Source organism: Oryctolagus cuniculus, chromosome 2, assembly GCF_051225735.1.
Source record: "Oryctolagus cuniculus isolate XC-2025 breed Fujian yellow rabbit chromosome 2, ASM5122573v1, whole genome shotgun sequence".
NCBI classification, from domain to species: Eukaryota; Metazoa; Chordata; class Mammalia; order Lagomorpha; family Leporidae; genus Oryctolagus; species Oryctolagus cuniculus.
Window position 1 is genome coordinate 75,484,617 of NC_142868.1, and position 19,930 is coordinate 75,504,546.

Below are 19,930 nucleotides of genomic sequence, written 5' to 3' on the forward strand. Positions count from 1 at the left end.
GTGACCATCTGGGGAATGAGCCTGCTGTTGGAAGACCTCTCTCACTCTCTCTGCCTCTATCTCTCTGTAACTGCCTTTCAAATAAATAAATAAATATTTTTAAAAACTAATCATAAAATGTTAATTTAATTCTGTAACTTCTTAATATGATATATAAAATGGCATATAACCGACATGATATACCTTATCTTTTAAATTATATTGCTGTTGACAGTGGCATAGGAGCTGGGTGGTAGAAATAGTCCACCCCAGTGTAGCAACAGGTGCCCTCCCCTATCAAAATCAAAAGCAATGATAAAACTGAAGATCAGTCTGCTTTATATTTTCATCACACACTGGCTATCTTTAAAAATGCCATGACTTTCCCATGATTGCTTGGCTGTTTCAACCACACTTCTTCTTTTCCCCTTTCCCCACTGCCTACATATAGTTCTGGTCTTGGTAAGCCACTTACTGTTATCATTGGGAAATTTAATTGGTTAAATCTAAAATAACTGAAGAGCCAGCTCTCTTTTACTAAGTGAAACACTTCAGCACTTCATATAACATTGAAAGATATAAGGTTAAAAGATACAGTGAAACTATATTACTATTTTCAAATTTCTAGAAAGCGATCCTTAGGTAAAAAGCAACACCACTTCCTTTGAATTAAGTTGGAAAGTCGTATTTTATATAACAAGCAGGTTCATTTAGCATGGACTATTACAGGCGATTTTGCAGCCCATCAGCATGGTTGGCATATTCAACTATTAAGTATACAAAGTAATTATTGCTGTAATAAAGAAAATGGAGAGGCTGGCATTGTGGCGTAGCAGGTAAAGCTGCCATCTGCAGTGCCAGCATCACATATGGGCACCGCTTCATGTCCTTGCTGCTCCACTTCTTATCCAGCTCCCTGCTAATGGACTGGGAAAAGCAGCAAAAGATGGCCCAAGTGTACCTACCACTCATGTGGGAGGCCCAGATGAAGCTCCTGGTTCCTGGACTCAGCCTGGCCCAGTTCTGGCAGTTGTGGCCATCTGGTCAGTGAACCAGCAGATGGAAGATCTGTCTGGCTGTCTCTCTCTCTCCCTCTCTCTGAAACACTAGCTTTCAAATAAATAAATATTTTTTAAAAATGCAAAGCATTAATTTATTTTGGTGTCATCTTTGTGACTTTACAGTAAAAATGAGTACAAGATTAACAAAATGACAACTAGTACAAGGACCTTGTTGGGATTTATTTATACCTCTGCAAGGTCCGAAAAGAGTGCTTGGCTTGTGTTACGTCTCAGGGTATCCCAGTAACTTCTGGAGACCAGTTCCTCCACATCTGGTTTAAGTACCTGGAGAAATTTTAAGAAGCACAACTGAAATCTAAAGAATAAGTAATTTAGAATTATAATTTATAAACTTTAAATCTCTTAAAAGCCAATCTCAAAAAGGAAACATATGAGCTTACCTTTTTGTTTTCTGCTGCACACAACAGTATTATATTACACTGTTGGAAACCCTTGGTACTTTAAAAGAAGTAGTTAATGGTATACAACCACTATTTCTAAGTACAATGTGACTCTGTCAAAAAGAATCAAATTCTCCAAACCCTTCCTCCACTCTTTAATTGAAATACATGTAACTTCTAAAAGTATGAAATACAATTTTCATTTTCACTTTTTGTGACGTAACTGGAGAAGATTTTGGTAATTTTGTAGCAAACTCTTAAAATCATACTTTAAAAATAAAATTGTTGGTGGTCATCCATCTTGTTAGTGATCAAAAAAAATCAACATACTTAGGGAAACCAAGTTCAAATAACCCAAAGCTTTACAAAAGGAAGCATACCTGTTTAAATCGATAAATCGAACAACTCAAACGTACTCTGGGATTTGGTAGGTGGTAATATTATAACTGGATAGGTTCTTTCTAATCCATGTTACAAGAATAGGACATCAATATTTTCTAGTCTGAAGAAGGAGATATGAAGACTAAGAATTATGGTCTAACTTTCCTATGAAAATGTTAAATTGCAAACCTAATTTGGATCTCTGTAAACAAAATAATTAAAAGCAGCACGATATTTGTCAGGATTTACCAGGGAATGGTTCACAGAATTTCTGATTTGATGATCTTTTAGTTATTATAAGAAAAAAATGCAGCATGATGTACTTAAAAGTGACATACTGAAAAAAAGAGAACTTTTCTTTTTGGCCTTAATTTTTAAAGTTTGTCACCTCTAATAAATTTATAGTGCATTAAGGAAGTATTTATAAAATCTTCTAAATTTTAATTTCTTCCTATTAACTAGAAACTTTGGCTTGCTGACCATATTTTAATAAATGTTCAATACAATGTTAATAATAACACATTATCTGGCAGGAACTCCTTAGATAACATAAGTGTTACCAAAAGCATAAATGTAGCAAGTGAAGGAAAATTTTTTCAACATTCTTTTCAGTAACTTAATAAGCTTTAACTAAGCACTTATAAACTAAACATAAATTAAACAGGTAAAAAGAGCTAAATACAGAACTACACAGTTCATTTTCTGTTATATAGTTATGGAATAACCTCAGCAAATACAAGCTAAATTAAATACTTAACTTTCAAGTATTATTTACATATTTTGAACCTGGATCATTTAAAAGTAGAAACCTAGAAGGTATGATAAAGAAGAGGATTGTTAAATCTACCAAATTAGAAAATAAGGCTTACTCTGTAGGAGAAAAAGAGAAACGATTCTCTTTGTGAAGCCGTGTGCCAAACACTGGTCACCATCTCTCTCACACACAGAGACACACACACACACATGACATTATACAAATATTCACAATACTATCAGGAGATAAAGTTAGTTTAACAAACCATGTGTTTTCTAAGCAGAGAAAAGAAGCCAATCTACTAAAATATACTGATTATCACTGAATGACAGGATATTTTTCATTTTCTTCTTTCTATCCCCACATTAATAATATTTTTAAAAACATGTATCTTTATTAGAAAAACACACAACTTTTTCAAATTAAAATCTGAAGTTAGAAACTGGAACTGAATCCAGGTCTCCCACAAAGGTGGCAGGGGTCCAACTACCTGGGCCATCATCTCCTGCAGAAATGCCAGAATCAGAAGCAGAGTTAGGACTCAAATCTAGGCACTTAGATATGGGGGATGTGGGTATCCCAAGAAATGCCTCAACTGCTACACCATATGCCTGCCTGTTTTTGTATTTTAATGAATCAAAATATCCTCACCTAAGTATATATTTTAAGAGTGTACAATTATGAGATTTAGTAAGGGGTAAGCTTAAAGAATGAATTAGTGAATATAAAATCTAACAAATATGAAAATAATTCTAAATAAGTACCTATTGTACATATTGTAATAGTCTAGGGAGTAGGTACTTGGCCCAGCAATTAAGACAGCTGAAGAAACTGGGTTCCTGCCTCACACAATGGAGACTTGGATTGAGCTGCAGGTACTTGGTGAATGAACCAGCAGATGGGAACTTCTCTCTGCTTCTCAAAAAATGAAAAAAAAAATCAAGTATGTGGTATTAGAAAAAAAATTATGGAAAATACTGTACAATAATTTCAAGTACCCATGCCAGGAGAGGAATAAAAGACAATAAAGTATTTTAAGATTCTTTTTGAGTTATAGAGTAGATACTATGTAATCTAAGACTATTGTTTTAAGTATATTTAATTAAAATCTCAGGAATAGCAACACAAAGAACAGAAATTTGGTGTATATCTTCTAACTCAGAGAAAAATAAAAAGTGGGGGAATAAACTTTAATTAATTCAAAATAAGGCAAGAAAGAAAAAACAACAGTATCTACTTGTAGAATAAAATGACTAGTATAAAATCCAAATCAATTAGCAAGCACAGTAATCTAAATTGAATTCTCCAGTTAAAAAACACAGATTGTGAACCAGGATAAAAAGAAAACAGCACAATTTACAAAGTATGCTGTTACAAAAGACATCCCCGAGCCAGAGCTGTGGTATAGTAGGCTAAGCATCTGCCTGTGGTGTAGGCATCCCATATGGGCACTGGTTCAACACCCGGCTGCTCCTCTTCTGATCCAGCTCTTTCCTATGGCCTGGGAAAGCAGTAGAAGATGGCCCAAGTGCTTGTGCCCCTGCACCCATGTGGGAGATCTGGAAGAAGCTCCTGGCTTCTGGCTTCAGATCAGCCCCATCTCCAGCCATTGCAGCCATCTGGGGAGTGAACCAGTGGATGGAAGATTTTTCTCTATCTCTCCCTCTCTCTTCTGTAACTCTACTTTTCAAATAGATAAATAGAGAAAAAAAATTTTAAGACCTTCCTAACAAGTAAGGAAAGAAAGGGGTTAAAAAAGTTGTAACAGGCTTCTATTAATGAAAGGCTAGTAATTAGCACCAACCATCTCACTGAGAACAACTGAAAGCTGTGCAACATAATCTTGCAGACATTATTTGCCTCTGGCACTGTGTTGACATTTGCTCTGATGGTGGAAAAGCAATGGTGTCCGTAAAACTGCTGGTGCCTAAGTACAAATGAATCAGTGTCACCAAAGACCAAAATCATTACATTCTTCAGTGCCAAACACTTATAGTAAAAAAAAAAAAAAAAAAAAAAAAAAAAAATCCACTTAAGAATGTACTTGCTGGGGCCGGCGCCATGGCTCACTTGGTTAATCCTCCGCCTGCAGCACTGGCATCCCATATGGGTGCCAGGTTCTGGTCCCGGTTGCTCCTCTTCCAGTCCAGCTCTCTGCTGTGGCTTGGGAAGGCAGTGGAGGATGGTCCAAGTGCTTGGGCCCCTGCACCCACATGGGAGACCAGGAGAAAACACCTGGCTCCTGGCTTCGGATCGGCGCAGTGTGCCGACCGTGGTGGCCATTTGGGGGATGAACCAACGGAAGGAAGACCTTTCTCTCTGTCTCTCTCTCACTGTCTAACTCTGCCTGTCTAAAAAAAAAAAGAAAAAAAAAAAGAATACCTGATGAAGAAGAAAACACAATTTTTTTCAACTGTCTACTGAATATCTATCTATTTAATAGTTGGAGTGGTGAAATGGGAAACATCCCTAAAGTACTTTTGCTGCATACTGAAGTACTACTACAGTTGTCTGAGAAAAGAATGAAAGATTGTGATGTTGCAAGCTGAACTACCCCCTCTTTCATGAACTGTCATTTTTATTTAAAAGAACAACTAACAGACAAATTATGATTATTCAAAGTTCAGTAGTTGGCAGAATTTTTTTGGAAAATGACCCAAGTGAGCTTGTTACTCAAAGCAAACAACTGACAGTATTTGTTGCCAAAATAATGTATTGCAACAGAGTGAATACAAAAGCAATTATGAAAAATGAGCTGTCTTTTATTAAAGCAGACATCAAAGAGATCTGCATAAAATGTAAAACAATACCACTCTCCTCACCACATTGTTATTTTTCATAAAATAGTTTACATTAACATGTAGTGTTATTTATTCTTGTTTTAAAAATATATGTTTAAATTCTATCAGGTAGTTAAAACCCACAAAACAAAATTTTTGGATTCTCAATTTGCAATAATGAAGATATCGTAAGACCAAATGTTTGAGAACCACTGCTATAGCAATAAAAGACAATGAACTAGGAATGAATACAACAATGCAGATGAAACTGACAATCACAATGGAAGCAAGACATGGAAAAATTCAGATGATATGATTCCATTTACATGAAGCACAAAAATGTGTAAACCTAAATTCTGTTGCTTAGGATTGAATTAGCAAAGCACAACAAATAAATGATTTACATGAAAGTCATGATTATGGTTATCTTCCTGAAAACAGTGAGGGAAGCCAACTGAGAATACGTAGGAAGGGGCTTCCTGGGGGTATGGCAATATGTTATTTCTTGATACATATGGTGGTTAAAATTTTGTAATGATTTACTTAATATAAAATTTTCAGTAAATTTTGAACTCAAGATATGCTTAAAAATCATCACTACAGGAGAAAAAATTTTAAAGACAATAATATAAAATATTAAGAAAAATAAGGATGGATATTTATTCAGATCAACTATAGTAGATATTAAAGCAAGAGCATTTCTAGAGGTTTAGAGATAGTATATAGTAGAAGATCCAATTTACTAAGCAGATATAAATAATCTATAGTCTTATACAGGTAATAATGCTTCAAAACATGTAAAACAAAAATTAAGAGATCTATAAATAAAAATTAACAAATCTATTATTGTAACCATGTAATTTAGAATACTGACAGATCAAGCACACAAAAACATTAGTAATGACAGAGAAAATTTAAAACACATTAACAGGTGGTAATATATATGATGGTACTTCAAAAAGTTCATGGAAAATGGAGTTAAAAGATAAGTTTATTTTGGTGAAAAAATTTTTGAAGTCCATGCACATTCATATATATTACAACCTTATCACCCAAAATTGAAAAAACACATTCTTTACAAAAACAAATTATTTATGAATATCAACACTGTCTTAGTCCATAAAATAAGTGTTAATACATACCAAGGAATTATTATAAATTATTATAAATATTGCCATCAGAAAATGGCAGTGGAATTAGAGTAATTAAGAATAATCTTTAAGAAGCCATATAAAGCATGCCAAAATCAATATACTTGACTCAGGGAGTACTTATTCTTTTGAAATTTTTATACTTCTTTTCATCACTGTGGGAAGAAAATCAAGAGTTGACTGTATGAGAAAAGAAGTATGAAAAGAATCAGGATTATTTGGAACAGTAATTATAAAGGTGGAAACTATCTTTGTGGATACAAAGAAATATGATCAGTTTTACAATACAGCAAGAAATGATTTAACATATACTGTGATGATTAAATTATTAATGATTGATTAATTAGTTTTAAATTTGAAGCACGCTACTATAGAGGCCACAACAGAATCTTAGTAATAACCAAAGAGGGCCACTGCCTTTCCTAATGGAACTCCTTCCTAAAGGTAGAAAGTGGCTATCAGATGTGAGGGTACTTCAGAAAGTTCATGTGAAAATGGAGTAAAAAGGTTAAGTTGTGGTGGGTGTTGGTATAGTAGGTAGGTACACACATATAGCCAACATGCCACATTGGAGTGCCTGGGTTGAATCCTAGCTTCTCTGCTTCTGATCCAGCTTCCCACTAATGTGCTACTAGGAGGCAGCAGATCAAATATTTGGGTCCCTGCCACCTATGTGGGAAACCCAGATGGAGTTCCAGGCTTCTGTCTTTGGCTTGGCCCAGCCCTGGTTGTTGTGGATATTTGGAGAGTGAGACTGCTATTCCATCTGTCTCTCTGCCTTTCAAATAAAATGAAAGTTAAATAAATAAATAAATAAAATTTTAAAAGATAAGTTTATTCTGGTGCAAAAAAATTTGAAATGCATGCATAGATTTTTCATAATGAGCATTTTTCATGAAGTGAAGAACTTTATTTTTTTTTAATTTATTTGACAGGTAGAGTTATAGACAGAGAGATAGAGAGAAAGGTCTTCCTTCTGTTGGTTCACTCCCCAAATGGCCGCCATGGCTGGAGCTACACTGATCCGAAGCCAGGAGCCAGGTGCCTCCTCCTGGTCTCCCATGGGGGTGCAGGGGCCCAAGCACTTGGGTCATCCTCCACTGCCCTCCCGGGCCACAGCAGAGAGCTGGACTGGAAGAGGAGCAACTGGGACTAGAATCCGGAGCCCAAATGGGATGCCGGTGCCGCAGGCAGAGGATTAACCAAGTGAGCCCTGGCACCAGCCTGAAGACCTCTTTTTGAAAAGCCTTCCCATGCATGGATTTCAAAAGGTTTTTCTGTACCAAAATAAACTTAATCTGTTTCTCACAAACTTTTTGAAGTACCTTTGCATTTCTTAGGTTATATTCAACTCCATGATCTGCACTCAAATGAGAATACAACTTGATTGTTCCAGTTAATATATAACTCTGGAAATCAGCAAATAATTGCTATTTAATTTATAAGATTAAACTAACATGTTTGTGTCGTACTTATATCAATGATAATGCATGTATATCTTCAGACTGAATTTTCTTCTAATTTTAAAAAAATTTATTTGCTTGCAGGTTTTGAAATTGATCCTGTTTCTTTTATAGGAAAAAAAGTTTATACAACTGACTAAATTCCCAAAGAAGTTAAAAAATCATATTGTTCACTTACGAGTAGGTAAAAAAGACACCAAGTTATGGCCCTTTAGAATACACATTTTACATATGGGAAAAAGCTACCAGTAAAATAAAATAAGGATTATGAAAATATAAATATTACAACAGTAAAATGTAAAATCATATTACTTTTTGTTTAATAAGCCTAAGTGAAATATGAAATTTAAATGTTTCTCTTATTATTCTCTTAATGTCTGTATTACTGCAATTTGTATAAGTGTTACAAACTCTTTCCTTTTAAGAATAATCTGAGATGTATTTTTCCAAAGCACATAATCATCCTATATGAAAATTACTTATGAGAGTAAAGAAAAAATAAAAATTGTCACAGATAGGAAAATGGCTAATACAATAATGACCTGGTAGACAGAAAAATAAATCATAAAGTTATAAATGTTATTGATATTAATTTTCTCAGGGCACATGGCATTATACTCTATGGGATTTTTATCTTATTTATTCTTATAAAATTTTGAATAATTAACAGAGGAATCTTTAAAATTTTTTAAGAAAATGATAGACTCTACTTAATGGAAAATGGTGGTGAATTTTGTAGAATAAATTTAAAATATCTTGTGAGGAATTAAAACAATTAGTTATATGGGTCCCATGAACTTGGCTTATCCTCTGACCCTTTCTAGATCCATTCCTTGTGACTAGGCAAACTATTTTGGGTTTACTTCATGCTAAAGCAACTTCTACTATATGTTCAACCCAGAAGAAGGATTAGTGTTTAGAGTCTGGAATTCTAATTAACCATCCAATCAAGAGGCAGAAACCAACTTTTAGATTTGTACACTGAAACCTTCAGCAGGGTAATACTGGGCAACCCTAGTTTCAACGGCATCTCAGGTGGAATTTCTATGATTTGAGTATCCTTATAGGTAACTGAAGGATCCCTGGAGAAATTAAATGAACTGTGAACTTTTACACTCAATGTGCCCAATTTTAGTATATTAATTACTTAAAGGCTGAGCTAACCAACAATCTCTGACTTTCTCAGAAAAGAAAGAAGAAAGCTCAGCATAAGAAGAATACATTTGTGACTGGTCAGGTATGACCACCAGTCAAATAAAAAAAAAAGAATACATTTGGAATTTCACATATAGGAACTGTTAAATTTTTTCAAGAGTCATAATTTCTCTTGAAGAAATAATGACATCCTGATATACTGAATGTATTAAGAAGCATCTTGGGCCAAGTACTTGAATGGAGCAGATAAAGTAGGATAGCAATAAAGGTTTTAGAGAAAAAAAATGTGAGAAATACTAAAAACTAAACAAAAAGTCTATCCATTAATACACTTCTTTATTAGAACTGAACAAAAACTACAAGCCAGGTGGACAGATCTAGCTCTAAAATAGTTGTATTCTTCAGGAGCATAGCATGAGTATCTATTTTATAGTTCGGACATAACTCTTCAGATACTGCTGAAAAATAAAAATTTTCTATTACTCTGCCAGATTATTGGCTGCTGTTCACTCACCTTTGCCTTATTTTAATCTAATGTTACACAATTTCTCAGTTTATTTTAGTCTTCTCATAAATCTAGGAAGGAAATGTAAATTTCTGGCTTGATTGTACTTTATTATATTCAATATACCCCAAAATATTCTAAATAGCAAATATAGCTTTATGGAAAGAAAAAACATTATCAGGTATAACAGGTGAGGGCTATCTACATAAAGAACATTTAAAGTATTGTACATACACTATTAGTAGGAGAATGGTATCCATAAAGTTGAAGACGCTGACATAGAGCACAAAGGGGCCAAATGAAGTGTCACATTTCAGAATGAACCCAAGTATAGCAAAAGAAAAAAGGAAAAAGACGACAAAATAATCAATTAGGAAGGGTAAATCATTATGCTACATTCTCTATAGAGCACACACACAAGTGGGATAAATGTTAAAGATGAGTAGCAAAGTTTTAAAAATCGTATATAATTAAACATTAAATGAATTTGTGCTCATTTCAACCATTTTCATTGCAACATTCTCATAGCACTATTGCTTTGAGTAAAACATTTTACTCGTAAGTACGCAGTTGTAGTTAGACATGCTTAAGCAACCTTACATGGGATGGGGATAAATCTAGATGTAGCAGAATGGCAGTGGAAATGGTATGAGAGACCTGCACCGGAACCCTGTTCTGCTATTGTCAGTGCTGTGACATTAGGAAACCCAGTCAACATCTCTAAAAGTGATTTCTCATCTGTACATGAAACAGGTATACTTACCTCAAAGAACTGTAATGAGGACTAAATGGGAGTAACATTTATAATGGACATAGAACACAGCTTAGCAGACAAGTGTCCCAAAATATTTTATGTCCATTGTCCTCTTCCTCTTTGAAGGGTAGTTTTATTTTAGTTTGTAAATAGTTTTAGATTTAGTTCTGATTTAATTCTGATTTGGTTATGTTATTGCTCAGTTTAAACAGTTTTGTGCTTCTAGTAAGTAAAGCAGAACTTTAATAGCTAACCTCCTTTTGAGTTTTTATTTCACATACTTTTAAGTGTCCCTGTGTTATTGCTCATTTAACCTCCATAACAATTACAGGTGATTAGAATTCTTACTCCTATTGCACAAATGAAAAAAGAGGAGGGACAGAGAAATCCAGGACCTTGTTCAAGATTACCCATGTGATGAATGGCAGGCTAATATTCAAACCTTCTAAATCTGGCTCCTGAGCCTGTGCTATACTGTCTCTCATGTGGCCCATGTATTTTCAGAATAAGCTAAATTTTAATTATTTTAAAATACAAAATATTTTAAGAATTTGTAGGATGATATTGTTAATTCTATCACCTTGATAACACCAACTGGCATTGTACAAAATTCTCTACAACTAAAGTAGTATAAAGTAGAATCATATCAGTTCAGACTTGCATTATTTAACATGTGACTAGCACCAATAAATTAATACTAAGTATCATTATCACTAAGCATAGTAGTGAATATTTCCTATATTACTGTGGAGTTCTGTGATTTCAGAATCTGAACTAAAGGTTATTTCTGAATTTTCTTAAGGAATAGCTCTGAGAGTTAAATTATGTAATAAGATTTCAGGAGCACTGTTTAAATTATATGAGATAAATACTTCTGTGGTACTTGTGGAGATCCACGACTTTAGTAGCATTCTTTCACACATAAACAAGTTTTTATATTACTTTTAATTTATTTTTAACCTCTTCTTTAAAACAAACTCTTTGCCGCTATATTTGCCAGGGAATGCTTCATTGATCCAGATGCATTTAAATAATACAATTTAGGGTATGTGGGTATAATTTTGATTTTATAATTTGGATAGACTTGCCCTAATTAATTCAAGTTAATGAAGTTTTACTGTGTCACTACTATGAAATATTTGCATTAAATCAATATGAAATTTACTTTACCTTGGCTGCAGTGAAGCTCAGAGCCAAGTTTTGTGTAGACACTATAGTATTTCCCAGTGTGTACTGTCTGCTATTATTTTCCCTTTATATCTTTTGCTTTGTTACTTGATGTGTGTATGTTAGTCATTGTTAATGATTACAGTGGAATTGTATTTTTATTGGAAGATCTATAAATCCTTTCTGGAAAGAGTATTAAATAAAACAGTTGAATTTCCATCCATTGAGATACTATCTATTTTGTCACTTAAAGTACATTCATTAACATAATCCAACCTCCTTAAATAATACAATTTACCTCTTCAGTCAGTTATAGTTCATCTATCAAAATTAAAATAACTGTTTACTATTTTAAAACATTATCTATAGGAAATGACATTTAAGAAAGTATTAAATTCTCTAGTCTTCTTTGCTAATACTCTAATCCTATTTAGACATAATTTATTTATTATAATTTGGAAACCATGAGACAGGAATTGAATAGAGAATTATGAAGGTCCCCTTTAATACTTGGCTAACATTACAATTAGCTCTTTGATTTTTTTCAAGAATGTTTTACATAGCTTTGTCAGTAGTATACTGTAAGAGGTCCAACACTACTTGTAATTATATAAAAGTCAAATATACTATGAAGCATTATGTTTCATAACTCTGACAATGTTTTTAATAAACTAAATATAAATATATTTTTCACAAGTATAGTGAGATTTACTATGGTATCTGTCTGCTATATATAGTCCATATTTAAAAAAATCTTATACATATTCTTAGAACAAAGAGCAATAACAAAGTATGTTATACCTGTCTGATGTTAATTGCTTGAATTCCATTTAGAATAATTAAACAACCACACAGCCAAACTCATTTGCAAATGAGGCAACTATCCTTTACATGCCAGCAAAATTAATAATATTTCTGGTATCTAAATAGCAGATGAAGACACAGTACAGGGGATGAAAGCACAGGTTTTTGAGTTGGCCAGACCTGGGTTCAAATCTTGACTTTGCCATTTAACAACTATGTAACACTGGAGAAGAGATTTAACCTTTCTATTTACTAGTTTTCTCATTTATGACTACAGATAAGAGAATTGTTGGGTAGACTAAATGAGAAAATACATGTAAACCACATAATATAGTATCTGACTGTATGGTCTCAGTGTCTGCTAGTTAGTCTTTATTAAGTGAATCTGACCTGTTGTCAGGCTGAAATACTTGGGACAAACAAAACACTGGTAGAAAGATAGGAAAAAATATAGTTTAGTTCTAAACTCAAAATAAGAAAAAAATATTATGCATTACAGGAGAATCTATAATACGTAATTCTAAGAATGAAAAAACTATTTCCTTGTATTTGTTTCAACATTTGTTTCAACATTCATGTCATTATATTACCACTATCCTTCACATTATAATTAAATCTTTGCACTTCACCTTTAAATTTTTACATGCATAATGATCTGTAATATCTTTATTAAACATACCCTTCAAATCTCACAGATAACAATAATATGGATGAAAATGATTTAATGAATAATGAATATGATTGTGAATACAGATGTTTAAGATCAATATTTACTATAAATATTGATACTGATGCATGTAAATAATGAAGTAATTTCTCTATAGAGGAACATTTCAAGAAGATGGCAGCATCAAAGTTACAAATTTTAGTAACTTTTTCTTAACATGAATAAAATAATTCTCACCTAGAAAACCCACCTGAGACTACTATAAAGTATTCTTACCAGCATTGCACGCTTTTCTTCATCTCCTTTAGTTTCTCTCTTTTCATTTTTTTTCCTAAATATCTCTTGAAGCTGAAAAGGAAATCAATTTAGAATTAAATACCCAACAAGAGTTTCTGGCAGAGAGAACGACATACATCTTCCATCCAGTGGTTCACTCCCAAATGCCTACAACAGTTGGGTTTGAGCCAGGTCACAGCCAGGAGCCAAGAACTCCAGCCAGGTCTCCTAGGCGCATGGCAGGGACCCAGGGATTGAAGGCATCATTTGCTGCCTCCCTTAGTGCTCATTAGCAGAACCTTGGATCAGAATCAGAGTCAGGACTTGATCCGAGGCACTTTGATGTGGGATGTGTATCATACTAAGCAGCAGGTTAACCTGCTGTGCCACAATACCAGCCCCTATTATGATGATCTTTATACACTGAATATAATTTATATTTTTATAATGTAAAGTTATCCAAATTTCTCATGGTATAAAAACACACGCAAGCAATATTTAATTATTGATAAGATACAGCATACAAGATACATACCACCAAAAACTCCTTTTTATCTACCATCTCGTTGCCATCAGTGTCAAACATGTTGAAAGCTATTCTAAAACCAGCATGTGGCTCTGCCAGAAAAGAGTAGAGAAAGTATTCATGAAACAAAAAATGTATTTTACAGTATAAAATGTATTAGTTGTAAATAGTTATTCACATTCTGTCCAGAAATACTTTTTTAAACAAGAAATTGAAAAAAACACATTACTATTAAATAGAATGAAAGATACATGCAAGTACCATATTTCTGCTTGATTTATAAGGGGTCTTCATATAAAAAAAGTCACAGAAAATGCAAATTATAAAAAAACTATGTATTAATTTTAGAAACTTTTATATAAAAATAAGCTTAGCTTTTAAGTCTAATCTTTCCAAGAACTCTTTGAAGTCCCCTCAGATTAGCACACTTAAAAATAAAGTGATAATGCAATCTAAAAGTACCTGTGTGGTTTTATTGGTTAGCACTCAAAGAAAAATTTGCCTACTTTTCTTCTAAAAATAAGCATTTCTCTTTCTTATACAAAATCTATCAGTTTGTTTAAAAGAAAAATATCAAATCATAACATCTGGAATATTTTCCCTATGTTCAATTATTTAAAGTGGCAGAAAAAAATTTAAAGAAAACATGACATAATAGACCACTCCTGATTACTGAGAAAGTTGTATCTGAAATGACCTATGAAAAATGACCTCTTTCAAGAGTGATATATTATATATTTGGCTTTAAACTTCTAGAGGATTCAAAAACAGAAATATAAAATAAAAGAAGCTTGCAGGTATAATCCTCAGTTTCCTCCAAAATATAAGGGACAACTGCTATTCTGGGAAAGACAGACTTTCACATATTACGAACTTTGCTTTAGTTTTTGAAATTTATTATGAGGTCCAACCTCTTTCCACTTCTAGAGCACAAAGAAGAAAACTTGAAGTGTCCTTCAAAGAGGAGCTCAGTATAAAAAGCCTTTCTCAAAACATCTCATCTTTTCTTTTGAGATGACCAGCAAGAAGTTTAGAAAGGGACCCCCCACAGATAAACTTGCTACTGCCTGTTGTGAAATCTTAAACCTGGCAAAAAAGAAGCCCTGCATTCTTAACCATAACAGCGGTCTGAAAATCCCAGAACAGAAGGTAGACCTTCACCCAGTCTCAATTCTTGAATGTACTATAAAACCTAATTTTTCATTACCATTCACCTGAGAAAGAAATAAAAATACACACCATATCTGACAACCAAGTTTTAAAGATCTTAAAAAATATCTATACAAAAATAATAAATAAAATATAAGACCTTGTAAATAACAGTGAGGAAAGCAAAATAGTAAAATGTAAAGAGAAACTTATAGATTCTATAGCCCACTTCCTGCCACCTGTCTTTCATATTTTTCTTAGTTCTAATCTCACCAATGTTCTAAAAACTTTCAATGTAAACCCCTCAGACACTTCTATAGATGGTTCCTGAACTCCAAAGAAAATTTCACAGAATCCAAAGAGCCTAACCTTGCTGTAGTTATCAAAATTTTCTCTCTCTCTCTCTCTGTGTGTGTGTGTGTGTATACGCACATACCCTGTCTCATCACAACAAATGGCATTCCTGAACAGTACTGCTCGTATTTTTGTCTATATTCTGCTGGCTTAGGTACTTACCACTTTCAAACTGTATCCAAAGTTGTTCTAGCTAATGAGACAACTCTTCAACAACTTTCTGAGGTACTCCTTGGCACCCATTCTAATTCTCATTTGAGCACTCATCATTGACTGGACTTGCATCATCACTATGGCTTTCCAGACTGGATCAACCTCATAAAACTTCATTTCTAATTTTATAATATCTGTTATTCAGCACTAACATTTTAGTTTCAAGTCCAGAAGGCAAAAAATGAAAAAAGACAAGTTTTGAAACACTTGTGCATGCAACAAAACTTCTTAAAATGGAAGTCAACACTGTGATGTGAATTTTCTAATCACAGAAGTATAAAGTATTTTCAGATTTGTTTCTAATGAGAGTTTTGATGTTCTGATTTCTGATTTCCATATGTCTCTACATATCCTCACAACCAGAAACCCTCCCATTTTTTTTCTTTTTTCATTCACCTATCAGATGTACAAAAGGTAAAATCTTTGCCATTTTCTACCTTGCATTCCAGTGTGGTGAAACCCTAGGGCATGTAAACCCTTGTCAAATAGCTTAAGTGCTATGAGGAAAATAAAACACAGGAAGGAGATAAAAAAGGAAGAGATGAGAAAGGAAACTATTTTAGAGATGACAATCAAGTAAAACTAGCTACGCCCTCACATTTGAAAGCAATCCTGAAAGATTTTTTTTTTTAAGATTTATTTATTTATTTGAAAGTCAGAGTTACACAGAGAGAGAAGGAGAGGCAGAGAAAGCGATCTTCCATCCACTGATTCATTCCCCAGTTGGCTGCAATGGCCGGCGCTGCACGGATCTGAAGCAAGGATCAAGAGCTTCTTCTGGGTTTCCCATGCAGGTGCAGGGGCCCAAGCACTTGGGCCATCTTCTACTGCTTTCCCAGGCCATAGCAGAGAGCTGGATTGGAAGTGGAGCAGCCGGTACTCGAACCAGCGCCCATATGGGATGCTGGCACTGCAGGCGGCAGCTTTACCCACTACGCTACAGTGCTGGGCCCCTGAAAGATGTTTATCAAGAGAATCTTGAGGAAAAGCATGGACATCAGAGGGAATAACAGTTCAAATCCCCGAGGTAGGAATTCAAGGAATAGAAAGGGCAGGTAGCTGGGGACAGTAAATGAAAACATATAATTTCCACCATTAAATAAAACAAATTGAAAATCTTAGTAAACCTTTATATATTTCATTAGAAGTGCTGCATATGAAGGAAGAAAATAAGAAAGATGTTCTAGGATGTAATGATGAGTATTTTGATAGGCTCATTAGTTCAGAAACTCATCTTCGTATCAGTATTGCAGAAAATGTGATTCAAATGAATCTAGCAAGAAATTTACAAACTATTACATGACATTTGAAATTTCATGTAGACTGAAACCAAAAAAGTTGATACATAATAATAAATCTATAATTTTTGAGCATTTTATTAGGGAAAGATAAGCCAGAATATTTATGTTTCTGATTCATGATAGTGCTATGGTTTGGCATTTTTGTGTGGATTTGTATGAGTTTTGCAGACCAGCAAGGACATACCTAAAGTTATTTTCAGTAGTAACAAAACCTAAGAAAGATCTGTTTTCCAGGGTTTTGGTTAAAAAAGAAAACTGTATCCAGAAATAGATTTAATGAGTATACTTACTTGTTAAAATACACAAAAGGAAAAGATATTCTGTATAAGAAATCACACCTAGAAAAAAAAAGTATTGGTTATGCTAGAACCATATTACTTTATTTTCTTATTTATTAAAGTAAAATATTTTAATAGCAATAAATACTTATTGTTTTAAGTGAGACTAAATCATCATAAAATCATAAGTAACAACAGCAAAATTAATTTTACTTTAATTGTTCTAAGCCTTCTATAGAAAGTCATACAAAATTTCCAGTAATGCCCTCACATAAACTGGGCAAAGAAGCAAAATTATGTTACCTATAGTTTCAACTTGTTGCTAGTTTTTAATAAATGAATCTAACAAAATTAAAAGGTTCAAAGTGGTTAACTCTATTTAATTAATGTGTTGTAAGAGGTTTTTATTGTAATTAAATGGCTATGTTTCTGTACATTGCACCCTGAGTTCTAGGCACTCCATAATTATAAACTTTAAAAGGAGCTTATTTAGAGTAAACAAAAATATATATTCTGTTACTAGAATATTTGCTTTTGGACCTAACACCCAAAACTAGAGTTAACAGCTTAACTAATCTTCCAAGTAGACATTGAGAACATTAAAATTAGGAAAAACTCAAAATATTTATCTACATATCAAATTCTTCTGATGTTTGGTAAAAAGGTGTAAAAATCATTAAATAATCAGATCATGAACTTTTAAAACTTTTATCTTTGTTCTTTGAAGCTACTCTTTTTGTTACTGAACAAAGGGAATGGGATTCACTGTCAGGCAGTTTGTCAGAGACATGAAGGGAACAACCCAGGAGGCCCTGAAAGCATTCTCTTCTTTTGTTTATACTAGAATATTGTGACCTATAGACAGATAGTTCTGGTTGATTGCCATGAATGTTATGGGAGAAAGATTCTGGAATTTTCAATATATATAAAGATACAAAACTTTGATTCTGTAGAATCCCACACATATACACAGAAATCATTCAATGCAGGAGGAATAAAGAGAAATGAAAATGGGAAATGGGCTTGCTGTCTTCCCAACCTCATCTCACTGACGTTCTGAGTTTGTAGAATACACAGGGGTTGCTGGTTGGTATAAAGAATTTTTAATAACTACCATAAATCTCTTTTTTTGATACTTAAGATTTCCCTCAAGTAAAACTGTCAAGGAAAACTTAACTGTGGAAGTCCTGATGGTGATCATGATTATCATGGTGGGCACATATCCATAAGACTTAATTCACAGGGAACAAGAAGTAGATTCTCTTTTTTTTTTTTTTAAGATTTATTTTATTTATTTGAAAGACAGAGTTACAGAGAGAGGTAGAGATAGAGAGAGAGGTCTTCCATCTGCTGGTTCACTCCCCACATGGCTGCAACGACCGACCAGAGCTACGCCAATCCGAAGCCTGGAGCCAGGTGGTTCCTCCAGGTCTCCCAAGTGGGTGCAGGGGCCCAAGAACTTGGGCCATCCTCTACAGCTATCCCAGGCCACAGCAGAGAGCTGAATTGAAAGAAGAGCAGCCGGACTAGAACTGGTGCCCACATGGGATGCCGGTGCCTCAGGCCAGGGCATTAACCTGCTGCACCACAGCGCTGGCCCAAGAAGTAGATTCTTTTTTTTTTTTTTTTGACAGGCAGAGTGGACAGTGAGAGAGAGAGAGACAGAGAGAAAGGTCTTCCTTTTGCCGTTGGTTCACCCTCCAATGGCCGCCGTGGCCGGCGCACTGCGGCCGGCGCACCGTGCTGATCCGATGGCAGGAGCCAGGTATTTATCCTGGTCTCCCATGGGGTGCAGGGCCCAAGTACTTGGACCATCCTCCGCTGCACTCCCTGGCCACAGCAGAGAGCTGGCCTGGAAGAGGAGCAACCGGGACAGAATCCAGCACCCCGACCAGGACTAGAACCCGGTGTGCCGGCGCCGCAAGGCGGACGATTAGCCTAGTGAGCCGCGGCGCTGGCCAAGAAGTAGATTCTTAATACTTTCCAATTACAAAACTGAAAAACTATAAGACTAATACTTTAATTCATTTAAGGTTATTCAGGCTCAAAAAATAAAATAAAAATAAATGTTAATCATATAAAAATGTATAATCTTTTAAAAATGATGATAAGATATCAACTAGGTTTCTTTAAAAATGTTTAAAATTTGAGAGGCAGAGAGAAAGAGAGCAAGTGAGGTCCCGTCCACTATTTGACCCCCGGATGTTTGCAACGGCTAGGGCTGTACCAGGGCTTGAGCCAGGAGTTGGGAATGCTGTCAAGGTCTCCCATGTGGATGGCAGGGACCCAACTACTTAAGCCATCATCTGATGCTTCCTAGGATCTGCACTGCTGGGAAGTTAGAATCAGGGGCCAGAGGTGGGTATCAAACCCAGACCTCCAATGTAGGAGGTGGATGTCTTAGCCACTAGGCTAAATGCCTGCTCCCAACTAGATTTCTTTGCAAATTCAACCAAAAAAAACAGTTTTAAGGGAAGTTTTAAAAAGCATTACATTGTTTAATTCCCATATCATGTTATAGTTGGGTATTATAACTGTCTATGAAATACATGTTTTCATAAATGATGTATGTCACTTTTAAAAAATAACAGTGTATAATATTGTTTTGCTAGGTAATATTTTAAGCAGATAAATGTCTTCATTTTAAAATTAATCTTTAGGTGCAGGCATTTGGCACAGCAGTTAAGACACTACTTGGGAGGCCCGCAACCCATACTGCAGTGTCTGTATTTGAATTCTAGCTCTGCTTCCAATTCCAGCTCCTTGCTAGTGAATAACCTTGGAAGGAGTATATGACAGCTCAAATAGTTG

General features: G+C 34.4%; 1 protein-coding gene across 7 annotated transcripts in view; it reads right to left on the reverse strand.

Annotated features, from left to right (window-relative positions):
- The window catches only part of MICU3 (mitochondrial calcium uptake 3), a 113,294-nt gene that overhangs the window by 41,484 nt on the left and 51,880 nt on the right, over window positions 1–19,930 (reverse strand). For 3 of the 7 annotated variants that reach the window (XM_051842596.3, XM_002709513.6, XM_089325874.1), the window contains exons 5-9: window positions 17,132–17,179; window positions 13,834–13,916; window positions 13,299–13,370; window positions 9,865–9,903; window positions 1,230–1,325 (exon numbers count right to left, since the gene is read on the reverse strand). In XM_051842596.3, the coding sequence (XP_051698556.1) occupies window positions 1,230–1,325; window positions 9,865–9,903; window positions 13,299–13,370; window positions 13,834–13,916; window positions 17,132–17,179 (338 nt within the window). Of the gene's footprint in view, window positions 1–1,229; window positions 1,326–2,507; window positions 2,632–9,864; window positions 9,904–13,298; window positions 13,371–13,833; window positions 13,917–17,131; window positions 17,180–19,930 lie in introns of those variants that run through there. The other 4 variants (XM_017338923.4, XM_089325875.1, XM_089325876.1 and 1 more) reach the window with 3 other exon arrangements.